This window comes from Drosophila serrata, unplaced genomic scaffold, assembly GCF_035046125.1.
Source record: "Drosophila serrata isolate PLE 108 unplaced genomic scaffold, ASM3504612v1 contig_272, whole genome shotgun sequence".
Lineage (NCBI taxonomy): Eukaryota > Metazoa > Arthropoda > Insecta > Diptera > Drosophilidae > Drosophila > Drosophila serrata.
Window position 1 is genome coordinate 3496216 of NW_028257170.1, and position 17816 is coordinate 3514031.

The 17816-nt window shown below is 41.6% G+C and overlaps 5 protein-coding genes across 25 annotated transcripts; 1 reads left to right on the plus strand and 4 right to left on the minus strand.

The window, feature by feature from the left end:
• Positions 1 to 61: 61 nt before the first annotated feature.
• Positions 62 to 3638, minus strand: LOC110184640 (cysteine sulfinic acid decarboxylase). Its single transcript, XM_020953238.2, has 4 exons — positions 2441 to 3638; positions 1700 to 1887; positions 433 to 1408; positions 62 to 316 (listed from the first exon to the last, which is right to left on the minus strand). The coding sequence occupies exons 1-4, from the start codon at positions 2600 to 2602 to the stop codon at positions 128 to 130; spliced, it is 1515 nt and encodes a 504-aa protein (XP_020808897.1). The 5' UTR covers positions 2603 to 3638; the 3' UTR covers positions 62 to 127.
• Positions 3639 to 3764: 126 nt separating this feature from the next.
• Positions 3765 to 8671, minus strand: eRF1 (eukaryotic release factor 1). Of its 18 annotated transcripts, none has more exons than XM_020953211.2 (8): positions 8548 to 8671; positions 7649 to 7984; positions 6472 to 6647; positions 5935 to 6404; positions 5705 to 5860; positions 5444 to 5641; positions 5233 to 5380; positions 3765 to 4121 (listed from the first exon to the last, which is right to left on the minus strand). In XM_020953211.2, exons 2-8 carry the CDS (start codon positions 7732 to 7734, stop codon positions 4039 to 4041), a joined length of 1317 nt encoding a protein of 438 aa, XP_020808870.1. In that variant the 5' UTR covers positions 7735 to 7984; positions 8548 to 8671; the 3' UTR covers positions 3765 to 4038. The 18 variants fall into 18 exon arrangements, with proteins under 18 accessions (XP_020808870.1, XP_086690384.1, XP_020808871.1 ...); XM_086834258.1 differs by having other exon boundaries at positions 3765 to 5031; positions 8548 to 8664; XM_020953212.2 differs by having other exon boundaries at positions 8512 to 8599.
• Rbbp5 (retinoblastoma binding protein 5) lies at positions 8294 to 10648 on the plus strand. Of its 3 annotated transcripts, none has more exons than XM_086834250.1 (8): positions 8294 to 8574; positions 8764 to 8819; positions 8876 to 9096; positions 9158 to 9364; positions 9430 to 9611; positions 9672 to 9791; positions 9849 to 10480; positions 10542 to 10648. In XM_086834250.1, the coding sequence occupies exons 2-8, from the start codon at positions 8801 to 8803 to the stop codon at positions 10628 to 10630; spliced, it is 1470 nt and encodes a 489-aa protein (XP_086690376.1). In that variant the 5' UTR covers positions 8294 to 8574; positions 8764 to 8800; the 3' UTR covers positions 10631 to 10648. The 3 variants fall into 3 exon arrangements, with proteins under 3 accessions (XP_086690376.1, XP_086690377.1, XP_020808868.1); XM_086834251.1 differs by having other exon boundaries at positions 8350 to 8574; positions 8776 to 8819; XM_020953209.2 differs by having other exon boundaries at positions 8434 to 8574; positions 8700 to 8819.
• Positions 10634 to 13705, minus strand: Spn77Ba (Serpin 77Ba). Its single transcript, XM_020953210.2, has 5 exons — positions 12760 to 13705; positions 11872 to 12292; positions 11462 to 11732; positions 11030 to 11401; positions 10634 to 10965 (listed from the first exon to the last, which is right to left on the minus strand). Exons 1-5 carry the CDS (start codon positions 12773 to 12775, stop codon positions 10699 to 10701), a joined length of 1347 nt encoding a protein of 448 aa, XP_020808869.2. The 5' UTR covers positions 12776 to 13705; the 3' UTR covers positions 10634 to 10698.
• Positions 13706 to 13984: 279 nt separating this feature from the next.
• Positions 13985 to 17542, minus strand: alphaSnap (Alpha-soluble NSF attachment protein). Of its 2 annotated transcripts, none has more exons than XM_086834267.1 (4): positions 17399 to 17542; positions 15555 to 15870; positions 15174 to 15494; positions 13985 to 15110 (listed from the first exon to the last, which is right to left on the minus strand). In XM_086834267.1, exons 1-4 carry the CDS (start codon positions 17515 to 17517, stop codon positions 14961 to 14963), a joined length of 906 nt encoding a protein of 301 aa, XP_086690393.1. In that variant the 5' UTR covers positions 17518 to 17542; the 3' UTR covers positions 13985 to 14960. The 2 variants fall into 2 exon arrangements, with proteins under 2 accessions (XP_086690393.1, XP_020808885.1); XM_020953226.2 differs by lacking the exon at positions 17399 to 17542 and adding an exon at positions 16535 to 16891.
• Between the last annotated feature and the right edge of the window lie 274 nt (positions 17543 to 17816).

Here is a 17816-nt window from a genome sequence, read left to right on the forward strand (position 1 = left end):
AAGAATTCGAAATTTGAATTTAGTAGGGAATTATTTTTTTTTTTAAATTAAATAAGACTCATTTATTATTGCAAAAAATACCGCATTTTATTATTAATATTATTTCAAGCAATAAAGTGTTTGCCAATTAAATGACAATATTCTCTCCCAAGCGCTCAATCTCATCCAAAATGAAATCCAGCTCTTCGCTTTTAAGAATGGGGAAGCATGTCATAACCATGCGAAAGAAATTGCCCAGATCGTGAGCCTTGAGAGGCGAGTAACCTATCATCAAAGTGCCGTTGTGGGTCATCTGCTCCTTGATCTTAGGAGCAACCTGATAGATTGACAAGGAGATTATTAAGAGAGTAATATAGGTATAACGTTTTTATAAAATATAAATTCTTAAACCTTACTATGCTAAAATTTGAAAAATACATTTTTCAAACTTACCGTGTATAGACGCTCCCACCATTCGGGAGTCTCCTCCTTCGAGGACACCCTCATTACCTTTGGTATGAACCAAAAGCAAACATTTGAGTACTCGTGCTTCTGGAGTACTAATCTGAAGCGATCACTGCGCTGACGAAGTTTATCCTCCAGTAACCTGGACATCTCGATGGCATGATCCACCAGGAGTCCGTACTTTCCATATCCGCGCGCTTTTAGCATCAGCCAGAACTTAAAGGCATCGATCTTTCTGCCGCACTGAACGCTCTTGTTGCCGGTGTCGTAGGAGACGTCGTAAAACTTGTCTTGCTGGAACAGATAGTGCGCCTCGGTGCTGTTACATCTCTCCAGCAGACGTCCAGATTCTCGTGTTAAAAATAGAGAGCACTGCATCGGAGCACCGAGGGTCTTATGCGGATTCCAGGCGAAGGAGTTGGCCCGTTCTAGGCCGCCGATTAGGGATCTGTTTTTATGGGACAACAGTGAAGCTCCACCCAGGCACGCGTCCACATGGAGCCACAATCCATGGCGCTCCGCCACATCGGCAGCTCCATTGATGTCATCAAATGCACCCAGCACTGTGGTTCCCGCGGTGCAGTTCACAAAGAAGGGCTGACCACCACGGGCTTTCGCCTCTAGGATCTTCGCCTCCAGATCATCCATTTGCATCTGACCGAGTCTGTTAGTTTTTACCGATACACAGTTGTCACTTCCCAATCCGAGCCAGTTGGCGGCCTTCATAAAACTATAGTGGGATTGATCCGACGTAAAGAGAACCAAGGGCTGCATCCCAAACATTCCAGAGGTTTTCACCTCGGGAGCGATCTTGTAGCGAGCCAGGACAATGCCATACATGTTGGAGGTGGAGCCACCAGGAGCGAAAATGCCATCTCCTTCCTTGTAGCCAGCCAGTTTGCAAATGGTCGAGATTATTTCGGTCTCAATCAGACTGAATACAGGTGCGATTTCATAGGTGTAGCTGTAGTGGAATAAGAGATTAAGGATATTATTAACAAATCATAAATATCCAAGTTAATTGAATATGAATTAGGGCATCTTCTAATTTAAGTTAAAAAAATAAGTAAGGAAATACATAAGATGTGGATTTAGAGGGTTAAACATGACACTTTGGAATTTACACAGTATTAACACAGTTATCTGTGCTGTGAACTCATTCCTTGTCTGTAAAAGATGCAATCAGACGTCTGTCCGTCTGTCTAATAGACATGGCATATACGGAAAAGTGCTGCAGCATTGGGTCTGGTCTTACGAGCTTCCGTTCATGGCCTCGGTGATAACTGCTCCCGCCAATCCAAAGGGATCGAGTTGCCCGAAGAGCTGATTGTGGAATCGCCCGTGCGATGTTTTTACGGAGTAATGTATCACCTGCTGACACAGCGCCTCGATCTCGGCCAGCGTGCATTTCTCAGTCTCTCGGACTTTTAAATTAATCAGTTCCTACGAATGACAATAAAGAATCATTAAATCATTTATTAAAAAAGGGATCTTAAATCGATTGAAATAAAATGAAAGATTACTATAGATACAGATACTATATAAATACTATTTATGGATATGCAATTTCACAATATCTTAATATCTAAAAGAGATAACCTATGTATATTGTGTCTAAAAATCCAAGTCATTCAATTATCAGCTATGACATACGATGAATTGATAAATAATTATCACAAATTGACCAAAGTAAACTTAACAACATAAAAGTTGTACAAAATACATCTGGCTAAAGTTCTGATACCTAACATTAACATTATAACATTATATGCTATCTTCTTGACTTTTCCAGATTAAGACAACACTCGTGCCTTATCAACTTTTACGACTATCAATTAATAAATTTGCCACACAAATTGTGTGTTAGTGAATAGTCTCAAAACTAAACCCTATTCAAATTAGTTTCAATTGAAGCTAAGGTTCAAGTGGCAAATTGACCTCTCCGGTGATAGTTCCTTATCTTCAAATCAGCAGACGCGTCGCCGGGTTGTCTTACCTTCAGCTTGTCTGGTTGCAAAAACGGAACTATCTTATGCTTATCCCATTGCTGCGGATCCGCACAAAAGGTGTCTTCCCTTTGGAGCAGCTTGAATACGTTCTCCAGGATATTCCAATCCTCCATGAGGCCATCGCGCACTTCATCAACAGCTGCTGCCATATCTGCTCCTCCGTTTCAGCTGCCACAAAAAAATAAAACCGATTATTTCGGAGCCAAACGAACCTCTGTCGCCGACGGTTCAGTTGGAAATGGTCGTCGCTTTACTGCAGCTGATTGTGCTTAACGTTCTCTCGATCAAAACCCCATTAAGTTGTAAACCATCGCACACACTCGGAAATTATTTATATACATATGAAGGGTGTGTAAATACTCATAAAGATTAACACTTGTGCTCTTTAGAGTGGACCTGCTTTTAATTAAATTTACAAGACAAGTCACGCAGCGTATTAGTATGTCTAACAACTTATTATATATGGGCTAGCTCTGGGGAATACATAAGTATAAAGACTTAAAAGAAATTATCTCCAGAATAAAATAAACAATGACCCTATTAAAAGTATTGATGGACTATAATTTCCCCTAATAATTTATTAAGTATTTGCCAGAAGTATCTATAGATTTACGACAGCGGAAAAGTTTAAGTCACAATAACAATCGTATATCACTTAACAAGTTGATTAGCAATTATTGGCGTGCTTGACACAAAGGAAACTTGGTCAAAGCAAACCATTTGAGATTTTTATGGCATATTTAATTAGCTTCGGTAACTTCTTTAAGTACTTACTTGGTTACTAGGTTAGAGAGGCTCGACTGTATATCAAATGATTCAACAAAGTAATGTACGCAGTACTCACTCAGAATCAAGTTTCAGGTTTCCCCAGATAGTATCTATTTGTATTTGTTGAATTCTTGAATGCAAATCGCCAATAGAACAAATAAAAATGCTTTTAAGCTTGGACGTACGTATGTTAGTCGTCGTTTTCGCCTACTATCACTTGTGGATCTAGCAAGACACTCTTGTTTCCAAGTGCGCCCGCAAATAGAAAGTGGCGAACGGCATTACCAAAAAGTACAGGCACAGTTTCCCTTTACTTTGAACCATCGCACTTTCATTTTTATGCTGGTGATGGTTACTACAATTAAATCCAATCTTTGCTGCCAGCATTAAATTTGCTAGAGGATTGAGCTAGAGATAAGCAGCAAGAAAGCCAAACTTAAGTACAAGCGTCTTTTCTTCAGCATTTTTACAGCTTATGTAGCAGGGAAAACCAATTGTAAATCCATTTTTCGTATTCCAAATCAAAAAGCAAAATGCTGGGTGTCTTGTTCAAGTAAAACGGTATCATTTTAATATGTTTTCCTCGATTTAACATTATCATATCGTTTTTTCGTTTTCTTGCATTCTGCATTAATTTAAATTTTTACTTTTCGCCAACAACGTTAAAATGGAAGAAGGTTTGTGTGTGTTTTTTTGTTTTTATCTCGTACTATTAAAATATTCTATTTGATTTTTCTGGTTTATGCTGTAGTTGGAGTTGAAGTTTTCACTTTGCGGTCCACTGACGACGTACAATTCAACTGAACACACACATTTTCTAGTAATCATCTAGGTCAAAGCCGTCGTTGTCCAGTTCATCGAGTTGCATACTCTGGAAGTCCACCTTGTAACGCAAGATACCTGCGAATCCATAATGGCATTAAACATTAGTTAACTGATTAGGAAGAAGGTGGGGAACGCAAAAGCAATTACCAAATAAATAATGTGAAAGAAAATGAAAATCAACTGAATAAACCGATACAACAAAAAATCAACACCGTATGCTCACCTCCTTTGACGTTAAGCACTTGTTTTTAAATTAAAAACTAAAACCGTAATTTAGATAAAAGTAAGTTTCTCCAGCTTGTCGTTATGTGTGGTGTTTTATTTCTGGTTTAATTTTTATTACAATTTTATGGATTAGATTTCTTGTTGTATACTTTCTTATATAACACTCGGTTTTAAATTTTAATAGGGGAAATGCAGATACGATCAAAAATTGTTTCAGCTAACAGGGGCACGCACGTTCACCTTATGATCGTATGCCTCCTAAATGAATCAAAATCGAACAAGGTGAACATAGAGATTGCGCTAATATCTCTCTTATCATGACACTTGAATTACAAATTACAAATACGAAATAAGGAATACGAATTTAAGTTATTGCTTAAAAGTAATCTCGCGCACTCGGCTAATTTAAAAATTTGGTAAAACGTATAGGTACATATCTAGACAGACGCCCGATCCGATCCGAAGAAGAAATGCACCCACCACCTGGCTGATGAGGGACCCTATTTATTGGTGATAAATATTGTATTGAACGGCTACGCTGAACATAGGTAAAACTATGTGGCAAGTAAATTGGTTCCTAATCAATTTGAACGTTTTGCTTTACGAGGTTTCTCTTCCCAAAAAGTTATCTGGTTTGCTTATTTTGTATTTGAACGCGTCATATAATCGAGATCGCTGGCTTAGTAATCATCAAGATCGACGTCCTCCAGCGGCTCGTCGGCCTGCAGGGATTGGAAATCTACTTTATAGCGCAATATGCCTACACACACACATTAAGGTACCAAGGTTATATTACATTTACAATACATCATAGCGTGGCGACCGTATTAAAGCAGCATGAGGGAAGAGGAATGAAAATAGTTGCAGCATTTTTTTTATAGAGTAATATCGAGCCACTACTAGTGAGGCCAGAAGAAAATCTGTGCCATGAGTGATTTGAGAGATTCCTTTAAACACTTACCGCCGATTCCACCGAAACCTCGCACAAACTGACTTCCCTCCTGCGACTTGTCCGTGATAATTTCCAGTGTGGCGCCGAACATTTTGTAGTTGTTTGCCAGCCATTCCAGCAGCGGCTGAGACTCAATCAGCTCCATCTCCACCCCGCTCTTTAAAATAATAAATTCATCTGTATAATCAAAATATTGGGACTGATGAGTTATATAACTTACCTCCTTGTCAGTGAAGTGCGACTTGTCCTTTTCCTGCTCAGGCGTCAAATGTAATACTGTCGTTGACGTCGAGTTGGCATGATTCTTGAGAACGTATCGTTGAATGTCCAGGTTTTCCCAGCAAATGAGAGTCTCAACAGAGCCAAGTTCCAGCGCTCTCAAGGTATCTTCGACTCCAAAACAGTATTTGCCTGTGTCCTGTTGAAAAGTTAATGATTTAATAAAATCATTTCCAGCTTCAGCTCCTTCATTTCAACGCACCTGAGAAATTTCATCAAAGTAACGACCGATAAGCTTCTTTTCCTGTATGAACTTCACATTCTGCAAAGATTCGGCTGCCAATTCAATGGCCTGGTTGAAGCCGTTCTCGCCGCCATAAGACACGTCCACCAACTTGATTACTTTCGATTGCAACCGCTGCAGAACACAACAAACCATTGAGCTATAGATATTCTTCACCCAACATCACAAAGAATAAGCCAACTACTTACAGGATCGAACATATCAGACTGGCTGAGCTCCGTCTTGAAGTCCGCACTACCGGCAAGGATGAGTCCTGCAATGTTGGGCTTATCGTTCGTAATGAAGAGCTGGGTGGCGACCTCGGCAACTTTGCGCACGTAGTTGTGACGCTTTTCCATACGCAGACGGGCAAAACGAAGGGCGGACTGACCACCACGTCCGTGCTTCTTCGGCAGATCGACAGTGAACTTGTGCAGCACCTCTCGGGTGTTGCCCTGAAGGGTACCGAATAACGCTCCATTACCGTCCATCACAATGAATCCGAATTTGTTGTCGTCGGCGAGCAGGGCAGTGAGGGCCTCCGTGTGGAACTTGTTGTCGCACAGGTACAGCGACGTGTTGATGGGCTTGAATGGCTCAAAGTCTATGTTCACCTTCTTCTCCTTGCCCTCCTCTGTGACAATGGTGCCGCAGTAAATAACCAAACCGTTGGGAGGCACTGAAATTAACGAAGGAATTTTGATTATTTCAATTTTTTTTTTTTATCTTTCTGTCTCCCTACTCACCTTTGGTGTACAATTTGAGTCTGTGCTGGACCGACGTAATGGCACCGAGGACGGACAGGCGATTTACACGCGATTTAATATTCGAGGCCGTTCCAAACTCATCGGCCAACATTTTGCTGACGCGCGAGATTTGATCTTTTGGCGGAATAATCAAAGAAATCATGCTGGTGCCATTGCTGAAATATGCGAAAAAGAGAAGATTAAATGAGATATAAATAAATAGCAATTACGCCATAGCAACAGTGCAAAGCTAAAGTCCGGTTAAATTACAAATGTATGGTTTATAGATTTATAAATTTATAATATATAATTTATGTTTATATATAACCCTCTCGCAGTTCCCTTGGACACTACTTTTATGCGATATCGAATTCACATAAATATTATTAAGCCAAATTAAGAAAATCAAAATTGGGGAAATCGGAGATAAAAGCAATGGCAAAACTGTACAATAGGCGAATAGAATTTGGCAAAAGACACAAGAAAACAACTCCAGTTGGCAGCCGTACACACACCGAGTGTGTGTTTGTGTACGTGTTTTGGCCCCAAAGTTTAATGTATGGAAGTGGCATGGCGGCGCAGCTCCTGCGGGGTCACTCGCTGATTTGCTGACCTTGTTACCCACTCCGAAGCGGAGCGAGGCGGTAAGGACCAGGTCGCGCCAGCGGCGCAGGGAAGGGGGAAACGTTGGCCACAAAGCTTGGCCCATTTCGGCGCACACAAACAAACACGCACGTACGTACATACACGTTGGAGCACAACAGTAGAGCAGCGACGGCCACGAGGCGCATTACTCACACCAAGGTGCTCGTTTGCTCTCACTCAGGCGCTCACTCACTCATTCACTCAGTCTAGTTTGAACTGATAATAACCCGACAAAAACGTGTTGCTCAAGGAAAAAATTCAAATTGAGCCAAAGAGCGGGGTGGAGCAAGCCAGAGAGTGGGAACTGGCGGAGATTAAGACAATGCAATCGGAAGGAGAGTGGATGCCCAACAACAAGGAAAGATGGTTGTACTCACTGCCCCATCCGCCGCCCCTGCCCACGCCCACATCCACCCCCGCCAGTCAGTGGAGAGTGAGAGCCAGAGTGTGTTGTGTATACCCCACTCACGTACACAAAGGCGGACGGGGGGAAATACTGGAGGACAGGAATAATAAATAAGGGAAAACTCACCCGCGAGCCATCTCCAGACTCTTGATCAGCTTCTTTATTTTCCAGATCTCGACATTGCGATCGGCAGACGTTTCCTCGCCAGACATTTTGCTCGTTGCTTGGGTTTATTTACTCTTCTTCCTCGCCTGGAGAGCGTGCGTGAGTGCGCGCGAGTGTTGGAGTGCTGGTGCTGGTGTGTTTGTGTGGTGAGTGGGACTGGGGATTGAGAATTTCGCCTCCTGAATCCTGGGAATCCTGAATCCAAGTGCTCTAGCTTCTCTTCTTCCGTTTTAATTCTGGCTGGTTGTTGTATTCACATTCACGTTCTTCCCTTTAACGTGGCTGGCGATGAATACACTGCAACGATTCAACACGAAAATATACACATGAGCACGAGCACACACACACATCCAAGGGTAAATAGGGGAAAAGCTAAGGGAGGAGTGGAAAGCACAGGCAGAGCACCGTAATTGCGTTTGTGATTGCATACTACTTTGTTCCCTCTGCAGAACGGCAAAGGAAATGTTAAAAAGCTGGGAAAGCCTCAAAACAGAATTGAAACCGTTCGAAATTAATTTGGCATGAAAGGCCCGCACACACAGCGCTTGATGTGAACGAAGTTGGAAACTCTGTTATTTCATTATTTCACTCCACCACTAAGCTTTCGGGGGAGAGCGACAGAGAGAGTACGCAAAAAATTAGCAGCGAGAGTGAGTGGGAGCGAGAGAGAGCGAGTGCTCCAAAGGTGACGTTGACACAATCGCGTGCCACGGCCAAAAGGTCCCCGAAAAGGCTTGCTGCGTAACGTTTTTTCTTCGCTTTCTTGGTGGCATTATTATCACGATGCGAGTCTGCTTGCACTTTCACAATCCGGGCTTTGTTACAATTGGCGAATACATCTGCATAAATTTTTCACATACAACGTGCACCGAGCTCAGAAAATAGAGGTGGGGAAATTTCGATGGCACTATCGATATGTCTAACCATTGCGTTATCTATTTCATATCGATGAATTTAATGCAATCGACATATCGAAGTGTTACCATCACTTCGATACAACCAATTTATTTAGCTATTTTTTTTTTGCAATTCAAATTCTGTCTATCAAAAATCGATATCGATATCGTGAATGCCAGCTGCCATTTTAGAAGAAGAAGAAGACTGTAAACAAAAATGAATTTGGAGCTGCTGGGTAAGAAACCGCGCGCATATCTAAAATTTAACCATAATTAAAAAACCTTTTTGTAGAATCTTTTGGACAAAACTATCCCGAGGAGTTTGACGGTTCCCTGGACTGCATATCGCTGGCGGTGACGTGTGCCTTCAACAAGTACGGAACTCTGCTGGCCGTGGGCTGCAACGATGGACGTATTGTTATTTGGGATTTCTTGACGCGGGGCATTGCCAAAATTATATCCGCCCACGTGCACCCCGTGTGCAGCCTCAGTTGGACCAGAAATGGCCATAAGGTGGGTGGTTTTCTTTCATGGTTCCTTTAATTTTTCATTGAAACATTGAACTACTTTTCAGTTACTCTCCGCATCCACAGACAACAATGTGTGCATTTGGGACGTGCTCACTGGTGAATTGGAGCACAAGTATAGATTTCCCTCGCCCGTTCTGAAAGTTCAGTTTGATCCACGCAACGACAATAGACTGCTGGTTTGTCCCATGCGATATGCCGCCGTGCTGGTGGAAATCGGTGGAGCTCACCGGTGTCTACCCTTAGACTCTGATGTTAGTTTTCTTATAACCGAGTTAGATGGTGTTCATAACCCTTTGCCTCTCTGGTTTTCTTTCAGGGCGACCTAAACATTGTTGCCTCATTTGATCGAAGGGGAAAACATATTTACACAGGCAACGCCAAGGGAAAGATACTAGTGTTGGACGTGGATACATTTGAGGTGGTGGCCAGTTTTCGTATCATCGTGGGCACCTCGAGTGCAACGGCTGTCAAGAGTATTGAGTTCGCCCGACGGGGAGAGTAAGTATATTTGGGAATTTGAATTGAATCGGTACTGCAACCAATTTCATATCCATTTAGCGCCTTTCTCATCAACACCTCTGATCGAGTTATACGAGTATACGACTCCAAGGAGATCATCGCTCTGGGCAAGGACGGCGAACCAGAACCAATTCAAAAGCTGCAGGATTTGGTTAACAAGTAATACATTATTAAACCATATAGGCCACCTATTCCTCATATTGATCCGTTTTACAGGACAACATGGAAAAAGTGTTGCTTTTCCGGTGATGGCGAATACATTTGTGCGGGCAGTGCTCGCCAGCACGCTCTCTATATTTGGGAGAAATCGATTGGTAATCTAGTTAAAATACTGCACGGCACAAAGGGAGAGCTCCTACTGGACGTCGTGTGGCATCCAGTTCGACCCATAATTGCCAGCATTAGCTCGGGTCTGGTATCGATTTGGGCACAGAACCAGGTGGAAAACTGGTCTGCCTTTGCGCCAGACTTTAAGGAGCTGGACGAGAATGTAGAGTATGAGGAGCGTGAGTCCGAGTTCGATATAGCGGACGAGGACAAGTCGGTTGACCTCAACGCAGACGCACAGCAGGATGAGGAGATCGAGGTGGACGTGCAGAAGGTGGAGCCGGTGGCTGCCTTTTGCTCCTCAGATGAGGAGGGTGAGGATGAGAATGCCCTACAGTTCCTGCCGATGGCGCCGGAGGTGGAGGATCCCGAGGATGGCTGGACTGGTCAGGATGGAGGTCTTGAGGCCAGCTCCGTGATGCTGAGCGCGGACCCACATGACTATGAAGACGATATAATGGCCGCCAAGCGAAGACGTATGCAACTTCACGATGTCAGCCTGCCTGATGCACCCACTGATGGTATGGATAAACTAGGGGTTTTTATCATTTACGAAACCATTTGATTGATCTCTTTTTCCAGAAACCCATCCCCTCATCTCTAGCAAGGCCAGCAAGGACAAACAGCAGCCCGTCGGCGGGAAAAAGGCCGCAGGTCGAACAAAGAAATAAATATTAGATGACCTAAAATAACGTTGTGTTATTGCATCTGGCATTTGAATAAAGTTTCGCCCATATCGCTAAGTCGCCTTAGGGTTCCGCACTTGGCCGGCGAAGAGCAACAGGTTGGTCTCCTTCTCCACGATCATGTACTGAAAGGGCTTGTTCAGCTGGAACTTTGGCGGTGTGGCTTTGTTGACCAGCGAAGCCTCCGTAACGGCGCCCGCTGTAGTGCCCTCCTCGTCAACAATGATCTTGGTGGAATGAACGCAAAGCTGAGCGACCAATCCAGGCGCCATGCGACTCAGGTTGGCTGTATTCTCGTCGAAAAGATCACGGATTCCCATCTGCAAATATTAAAGAGAGTTAGGAGACTCGAACGAGGATTTTTATAAGAATGGGTTCGTATACCTCATTAAGTATATCCTTTAGCTTAAAGTCTGTGGTCGTCACGAATTTTGGCATCATTACCTCCACCTCGTTATCCTCGGAGAAGCTATTGGCCTTGAAGGCAGCCAGGCGCTTTATGATGGGACCCATGCCGATGTTTTTCAGATTGTTGGCCACGTCGTTGAGTTTAAAACCCCGCTTGGGAAGAATCACGATCATCGACAGCCTGTCCTGGCTGCCATAGGGCAGCTCGAGAACGTAACCATCCAGACCCTCGATGTTGGAGGCATAGGCGAAGTTTGCCTCCTGTACCATCATAGGAATGCGGGCCACCACCTCGCCATCCTCGTTGAAGAATGATTCTACTCTGGTGAGAGTTCGGTTGAAGGGGAACTGCAATGGAACTGCACACATGAAGAGATCTGTGTGAAAACACGAAAATCAAGGTCGCACCTTCCATTGGCCCTTAAAGAAGAGCGAGGAGAGCAGGAACATCTTGGCTCCATACAGTTCCTGCGGCAGAACAGTGTACGGAATCAGTCCTCGAGTGGTGCGATTGGTGGCCTCATTAATCAAATGCACTGTGTCCCGATCGTAGAAATCCACTTCCATCGGCTGAACGTTGTAATTCTGGATGGCACTTCGGTAGCTGCTCTTTATCGGGTAATCTGTGTCGGTGTAAACAGCCTGAAGAGAGGCCACTTCAATAGTGGATGTTTTAGTGCTTAAGACGAAAAAAAAAAACAGTTAAGTTGTCTTATCGGGGCATCTAGGTAATACAATTTAAACTATTTTTTCTCATTTTTAATCAAATCTTTCTTGAGATTTTAGTAATTCAATTTTTACAAAATTCTTCTACTCACTTCAAATACGAATTCCACACCTGGTAGACGCCCCGCAGCTTCTCATCTTCGACATTGATCCGCAGCGCCTTACGCAGCTGGTTGTAGGTTTCGCCCGATGATCCCTCGTAAAGGAGCACCAGGAGCGACCATACCGAGAAGGGTGACACCATGAAGTCCCTTTGGGTCTTGTGAACCTCGACAGAAATGCGCTGCAGGAGATCGAGGGCAAATTCCTGGGCTCCCTGCGATATATTTAGCAACACCTCGCTGTCGAAGTTACTTCGCAGTGACTGGACACGGTTGGCTTGCCTTTCGAAGGCTGTCGAATCAGTTAAAGCTATCAGGGGATTTCCCACCGACAGCTGTGGCACTTTATCCTGGGACGAGCAAAGTCCAATTGCGCTTAATACCAATGGGATCCACAGGACCATAATGCGAGCTGCAATAAATTAGAGATATTTATTGGATTATAAAATTTATATTCTAATTGAAGGTGTGTTTACGAGTATGTTGTGTATTAGCGATGCTCATACATTCAACATACTATATTATAAATACGTGCATATGTATATTAATTTACTTTATATGATGTTTTAACCTGTAAAGCACACGATTTGTAGTAGAAAGCTGTTCTCATTGATGCATTTGAAATCTGCCTGATTGTTTTGGCTTTTAGGATTATATAATTATAAACCAAAATATATTTGTTTCCTCAGATGCGTAAACAATGAGCATTTCCCAACTGATAACGATGATCTGTTGTCGACCTTCTCTATAGACATATGTATATGTTCATATATATAAATATAAATCCAGTATATGAATTAAATAAAGCTTAATAGAAGTAAAACCTCAACCCAATAAACTTGAGGAATATCCCATAATTATTGTTTAATTGATATTTACCTGGTACTTGTAGCATTTTGCGGCTGTCAATCGTTTGTTAGTTGGTTTAAGCCTCGGTTATCAGACTTTCCAGAGTTGGGAGAATCAATATGGTATTAAAGATTGTGGGCACAACACGAATGAAATCACACTGTATGGGTAAACATGTGGGTGTGCGTCCAATTATTGAGGTTTTTTATTTATTTTTTTTTTTATTGATGTCTTTTGGGGTTTTTCGATGTCGGAATTTCAGTGTGAAGCCAAGTAGCTCTGACGTAGCGAAGTTTATATGTACGATATTCCAAAAACCGGAATGCACTGGGACTTCCACAGATACACAAACACACTGTCAGCAGCAGGGCAGTAGCAGATATATATTCAAAAGTTCGCGTATCGTTTTTGTGCTTATATAACTAAGCCGATTCCACTATTACTTATTTGAGTTTCTGGACTAAGCCCAATGGAGAAATTAGTTTTCGAAGAACTCTGTGGGAATTATAATCCCATTCGCCTCAGGAATGAACCTAACGCGCGAACATTGGCTGGATGAATGAGAGATCGCTCCAGCGACCCTCCACAGAACTGATATGGTCATCGCGTCATCACCGCCGAGAGTTCGACTTCAAATCAATCCCCGATCCCCAGTGATGTGTGCTCGGAGAGCGAAACGAGAGAACTCTGTTGATATTGGCAGCTCTTTGTTGTGCTCTTGACAATGACGTTCGCACAAGTTTCCCTCAATCTGGACGATCGGGTTGAAGTGCTTCTATATGGCAGCTGATCCGATTAGCGGATTGAGGTGAAAACTGGTTGACATCCAGGGAAAAATACAAGCAACTTATCTGGATGGATATAAATTCTACCTAGATCGGTTTAACAAAATTAATCCTAGTACAAACTTATATTCTATTGAAAAATACAACTTCTATCTGCTTTTAAACTCAATCGTTTTCAAATTAATTTAAACGGTTTTTAAAAGTATGTTAAAAAATAATAATAATTTGGAAAAACAAAGGCTTCGAAATAATTAAATTTTTAAGACACTATTCAGTGGTTTTTAAACCGTAGCAATTTCTTGAAATACATACCTTAGTCGTTGTATTTTATATCAAACTAATAAATAATAAGAAATATAAATAAAGAATTTTCTAGTGTTGAATAGAAACACAAATGTGGATGTGGCTGGATCGGTTGTGCGTATATTGACAAAAAATCTTGACACAGGACGGACAGGATGATGACAAGATTAATCAAGCATTTAACTTTATTGTAGTATTTTAATTTGAAATATCTATGGTAATGCATGCGTAGTATTGCCATTACTTAGATAATTGCTCTTGATTTAATTAAGTGTGTGTGGCTTGTGTGTTTCCTGGAGATATATTAATTCAATAACTTGATATTTTCCCCGACTTCGTTTCGGCCCAGCTCGTTCATAATTTTATTTATTGGATTATAACTCTTTTCACATACATGTTCATAGGAAGTTGATCTACTAAACATTTGTTAAAATTTTGTTGCGAGATGGAATATTCTATAAATGTGACCCTCAAGTATTTATAAGAATTCCTTTTTCTTTTCCTTTTTTTGCTTGGATATTTATAGGGGTAATCGTTAATGTTTATATGGACATATATTAAGTTAATTATTCGTAGGTTGTGTTTTTACTTTTCTCTGTGCAGTTTATAGGGAATTGTAATCACTACGAGGGGACGAATCATTATTAATAAATCTCGAAATGATCCAATACAGTACACATGTGGAGAATGAAGGTTAAGTCAATATTTATAGGGGATAGTTTACGAGTCCAAATCAAATAGCAGCTAATTCAATATTTTTGGCTACTTACACAAATAACAAGAGACAAAGAGTAACACAATAAAAAAAACAGACAAACATAACAGTGTTACACATCCAATTCCTAAACTCGATCGGCAATCGGAAACTAAATTCTAATCGAACCTGTTATTCGTTGCACGGCTGCGATTCAAATTTGTGGAATAGGGAGGGAACACGGACTATTCGGTAATTTAAGTTCTCGCGATTAAGCAGGCTGTCGTCCTATAGGTGCTCTCAGGTTTTAGCAATGCAACACGTTTTTAATTAATCTTCATTTAGTTATGTATATATATAGGTAGATATTAATATCCGAACCGAATAAAGCATTTAATAAATGTGTGTATGCGTCTCTTTATCGGAAAGTGTGTTATTAATTGATAAGCTTATCGCAGGTCGGGATCCTCGTCAGCAGCCTTCTTGATCCGCAGCAAGATAGTGGTGTACCACTGATCCAACCGGGAGATGCTGTCATAGTCCTTGACGGCCTCTGTGAATCCTTCAATATTCTGTTCTTCGAGATGCTCGCACAACACCTACAGTCAAACAAGATAAGTATGCGAACATCTTATGGCAAGACGGGGAGAGATGAGACTAACCTTGATGAGCTTGAACTCCCTGGAGTCCTGGAATGCTGGATACTGCTGCGCGTACTTCTCGATGGCATGCTGGGCATTCAAAAGGTCCACACTCAGATGACAGAGAGCGGCCCTAAAGAAGTACTCCTTGGCACTGTACTTGAGCAATGAGCTCTCCAGCGAAGAGGCGGCCACCTGCTCGTAAATGGATATTGCTTTCTCGTAATCCTCCAGCTGGGCGGCATATTGTGCCACCTTCAGCATACACTTGTTGGCCGAACTGACCGACTCTTCGCCCTTAAAGTAATCAGCCGCCTGTTCGTAATGCTGTATTGACTTGGCCTGCGAAAATGTAACAATTAAATCTACAAAAAATCACATAAACTCGAGTTTGAAACGAACCAAGGTATTGGGATCACTCTCGTACATCTCGGCAATGCTCTGGTGATGCTTCGCTGCCATTGTGAAGCGTCCCATGTCCGTGTAGATATCAATGGACTTCATGAGACAATTGACGGCGCTCTCCACGTCCACCTTCTTGTAGCAGTTGGAGGCATCCACGTAGCAGGTGCCAGCATCATGGCGACTTCCAGCACGGGCATGAAGCGTGGCCGCCTCGCAGAAGCATTCTCCGGCCTTTGTCCAGTTTTTGGACATCTTGAACATGTTACCAGCCCGCTGATAACACTCAATGGCATCCTCCACTTTGTTGGAGCCCCTGAAATATTTTTTTATCATTAATTTTATAATATTTCTAATAACATTTATAAAAAATCATTAAACTCGGGAAGCTAAAACTAAAGATTCGATATCTATAACCTCTACAGATTTTCATTATCGCAAGTAAATTTGAAGCCACGGAAAAATATTGAAAGGGAGAAACTTTTTTTAATGGTACTATTACTGGCAATAATACTGATTTTCATGAAGGATCTGAATAAGTCAAAGTCGATATATGTATGTATATATTAACCTATACCTCTTTGTTTTTAATAGTTAACACAATGAATGATTCATCAATACGTAAACGAATGTTAACGCCATCGAATGTAAATACCTAGATAACACTGACAACTCATTGTTTTTTAGCATTTCAACGGTTTAACTCTCCAACAATCCACATCTTAAGCTGATAATAAATGTAACCTGGACTTTTGCACTTCTGTGTAAGATTATTATGGCGTGGAGGCGCAAGCGGTGTACACATCTACGTATACGTATTATTGTTGGGTGTGTGTTGCATGGGAAAGCCTACGCCAACTAGCCTGCCCATTATCTTCGGGCAGTAATGGAAAAGGAACAGACCATAGCTACATATTGCCCCAACTACCGACTCCAAGTCCACACTTCTACTTCCATTGCGAAATGGACCATTTACGCACCCGAATAGCGATCCCAGGAATCCTTTTTGCTGGGTCAGCTTCTTCTCCGCCTCGGCCATCAGCTGGAGCGCTTTCTGTTCGTTGTCACCCATGTCGAGGATTTATGTCCGCCTCGGCACTAATTGCATTTAAATATTAAGGTTTCTTCGGCTTTGCAGCGAGTGAGTACGTATTGGGAATCTTTAATTTTCAAGAAAATAAAATCAATATGCCTTACAGTGTGGCCAGCTTAGCTTACTTCAGGAAATATCTGGCATATTTGAAAATAGGGAAAGCTTATGAAATTTTCTTAAGTCTGGCAACCTTACAATGTTGTCGCAAAAATAAACAATTTAATCTCTTCGTGTTATATTTAAATATTAACTGAATCCTATTCGTTGCAAATTCAGTGTTATTAATTATTCCCTAGCATGCTATTAAAATTTTAGTCAGAAGTCGCACAAATATGAAGTCGACATTTCCGACCCTATAAATAAAACAATTTATTTTTAATCATATTATTGTATTATTTTAGAATTTCGGTTTTAATTTTATGAAAATAATTTAATTATGAAAATATAATATAGATGACATAGGAGCGATCGAGCAATTAATACAAGAAAAAATCTAATTTTGATGTTATTCAAAATATTTTCATCTGCTCACAGATGTTGCCTTTTTTAATTTTTCAGAATTTCGATTTTAATTTTATAGAAATATGACGACTATATAGCTGCCAGTAAGTAACTATGTATCTATGATTAGTAAGTATGTAAAGGGGACCATGGAAATAAGGAAATAAATTAGAATACAAAGTCTAGACCTAGGTCTGATACCACCAATAGCTTCTTCATACTTAATATAAATGTAATGGTTAAGACTTACAGCAGTAGAGGACACGTGGCTCTTTCGTAATTGCTTCCCAGTGCAGTGTCCAAGAATGGTGACTTCATCCAAGTGAGCTTCTTCCTGGTCATCCAGATGTGTTGCATTGGCCACGTCATATTTTTGGAATCGAAAGGTAGTCACTATCACTATCACTGCAGATGTTAACACTAGGTACCCCTAGGACAGACTGAGGCGCGCGCGACCTCAGCGCCTCTATTTATAGTCCCCGAGAAGAGAAGAGAAAGTGAGTGTGAGAGCGCGGGAGAGAAGGAGTTGCCTCTAGAGATATACACAGAGCGATAGACAAAGAGAGAGAGGGGAGAGGCAAAGAGACAGAGAAACTGCAAGCAGATATTTAATTTAACTATGAGCAGTAAGTATCTATGACCAGTAAGTAACTATGATCCGTAAGTAT

What these genes read in the sequence shown, in the direction of transcription:
- LOC110184640 (XM_020953238.2), bottom strand. Translation starts at nt 2,602, where the DNA reads ATGGCAGCAGCTGTTGATGAAGTGCGCGATGGCCTCATGGAGGATTGG. An exon ending in TGCAACCAGACAAGCTGAAG is followed by an intron (nt 1,888 to 2,440) that starts GTAAGACAACCC and finishes TGTCATTCGTAG; the next exon opens with GAACTGATTAATTTAAAAGT. An exon ending in GAGGCCATGAACGGAAGCTC is followed by an intron (nt 1,409 to 1,699) that starts GTAAGACCAGAC and finishes ATTCCACTACAG; the next exon opens with CTACACCTATGAAATCGCAC.
- eRF1 (XM_020953211.2), bottom strand. Translation starts at nt 7,734, where the DNA reads ATGTCTGGCGAGGAAACGTCTGCCGATCGCAATGTCGAGATCTGGAAA. An exon ending in AGTCTGGAGATGGCTCGCGG is followed by an intron (nt 6,648 to 7,648) that starts GTGAGTTTTCCC and finishes CGCATATTTCAG; the next exon opens with CAATGGCACCAGCATGATTT. An exon ending in AGGTTTCGGTGGAATCGGCG is followed by an intron (nt 4,122 to 5,232) that starts GTAAGTGTTTAA and finishes ATGGATTCGCAG; the next exon opens with GTATCTTGCGTTACAAGGTG.
- Rbbp5 (XM_086834250.1), top strand. An exon ending in GTCTACCCTTAGACTCTGAT is followed by an intron (nt 9,365 to 9,429) that starts GTTAGTTTTCTT and finishes GTTTTCTTTCAG; the next exon opens with GGCGACCTAAACATTGTTGC. An exon ending in GCCTGATGCACCCACTGATG is followed by an intron (nt 10,481 to 10,541) that starts GTATGGATAAAC and finishes CTCTTTTTCCAG; the next exon opens with AAACCCATCCCCTCATCTCT.
- Spn77Ba (XM_020953210.2), bottom strand. An exon ending in GTGTGGAATTCGTATTTGAA is followed by an intron (nt 11,733 to 11,871) that starts GTGAGTAGAAGA and finishes TTTCGTCTTAAG; the next exon opens with CACTAAAACATCCACTATTG. An exon ending in TCTTTAAGGGCCAATGGAAG is followed by an intron (nt 11,402 to 11,461) that starts GTGCGACCTTGA and finishes GTTCCATTGCAG; the next exon opens with TTCCCCTTCAACCGAACTCT.
- alphaSnap (XM_086834267.1), bottom strand. Translation starts at nt 17,517, where the DNA reads ATGACGTGGCCAATGCAACACATCTGGATGACCAGGAAGAAGCTCACT. An exon ending in AGAGTGATCCCAATACCTTG is followed by an intron (nt 15,495 to 15,554) that starts GTTCGTTTCAAA and finishes ACATTTTCGCAG; the next exon opens with GCCAAGTCAATACAGCATTA. An exon ending in GGGAGTTCAAGCTCATCAAG is followed by an intron (nt 15,111 to 15,173) that starts GTTAGTCTCATC and finishes GTTTGACTGTAG; the next exon opens with GTGTTGTGCGAGCATCTCGA.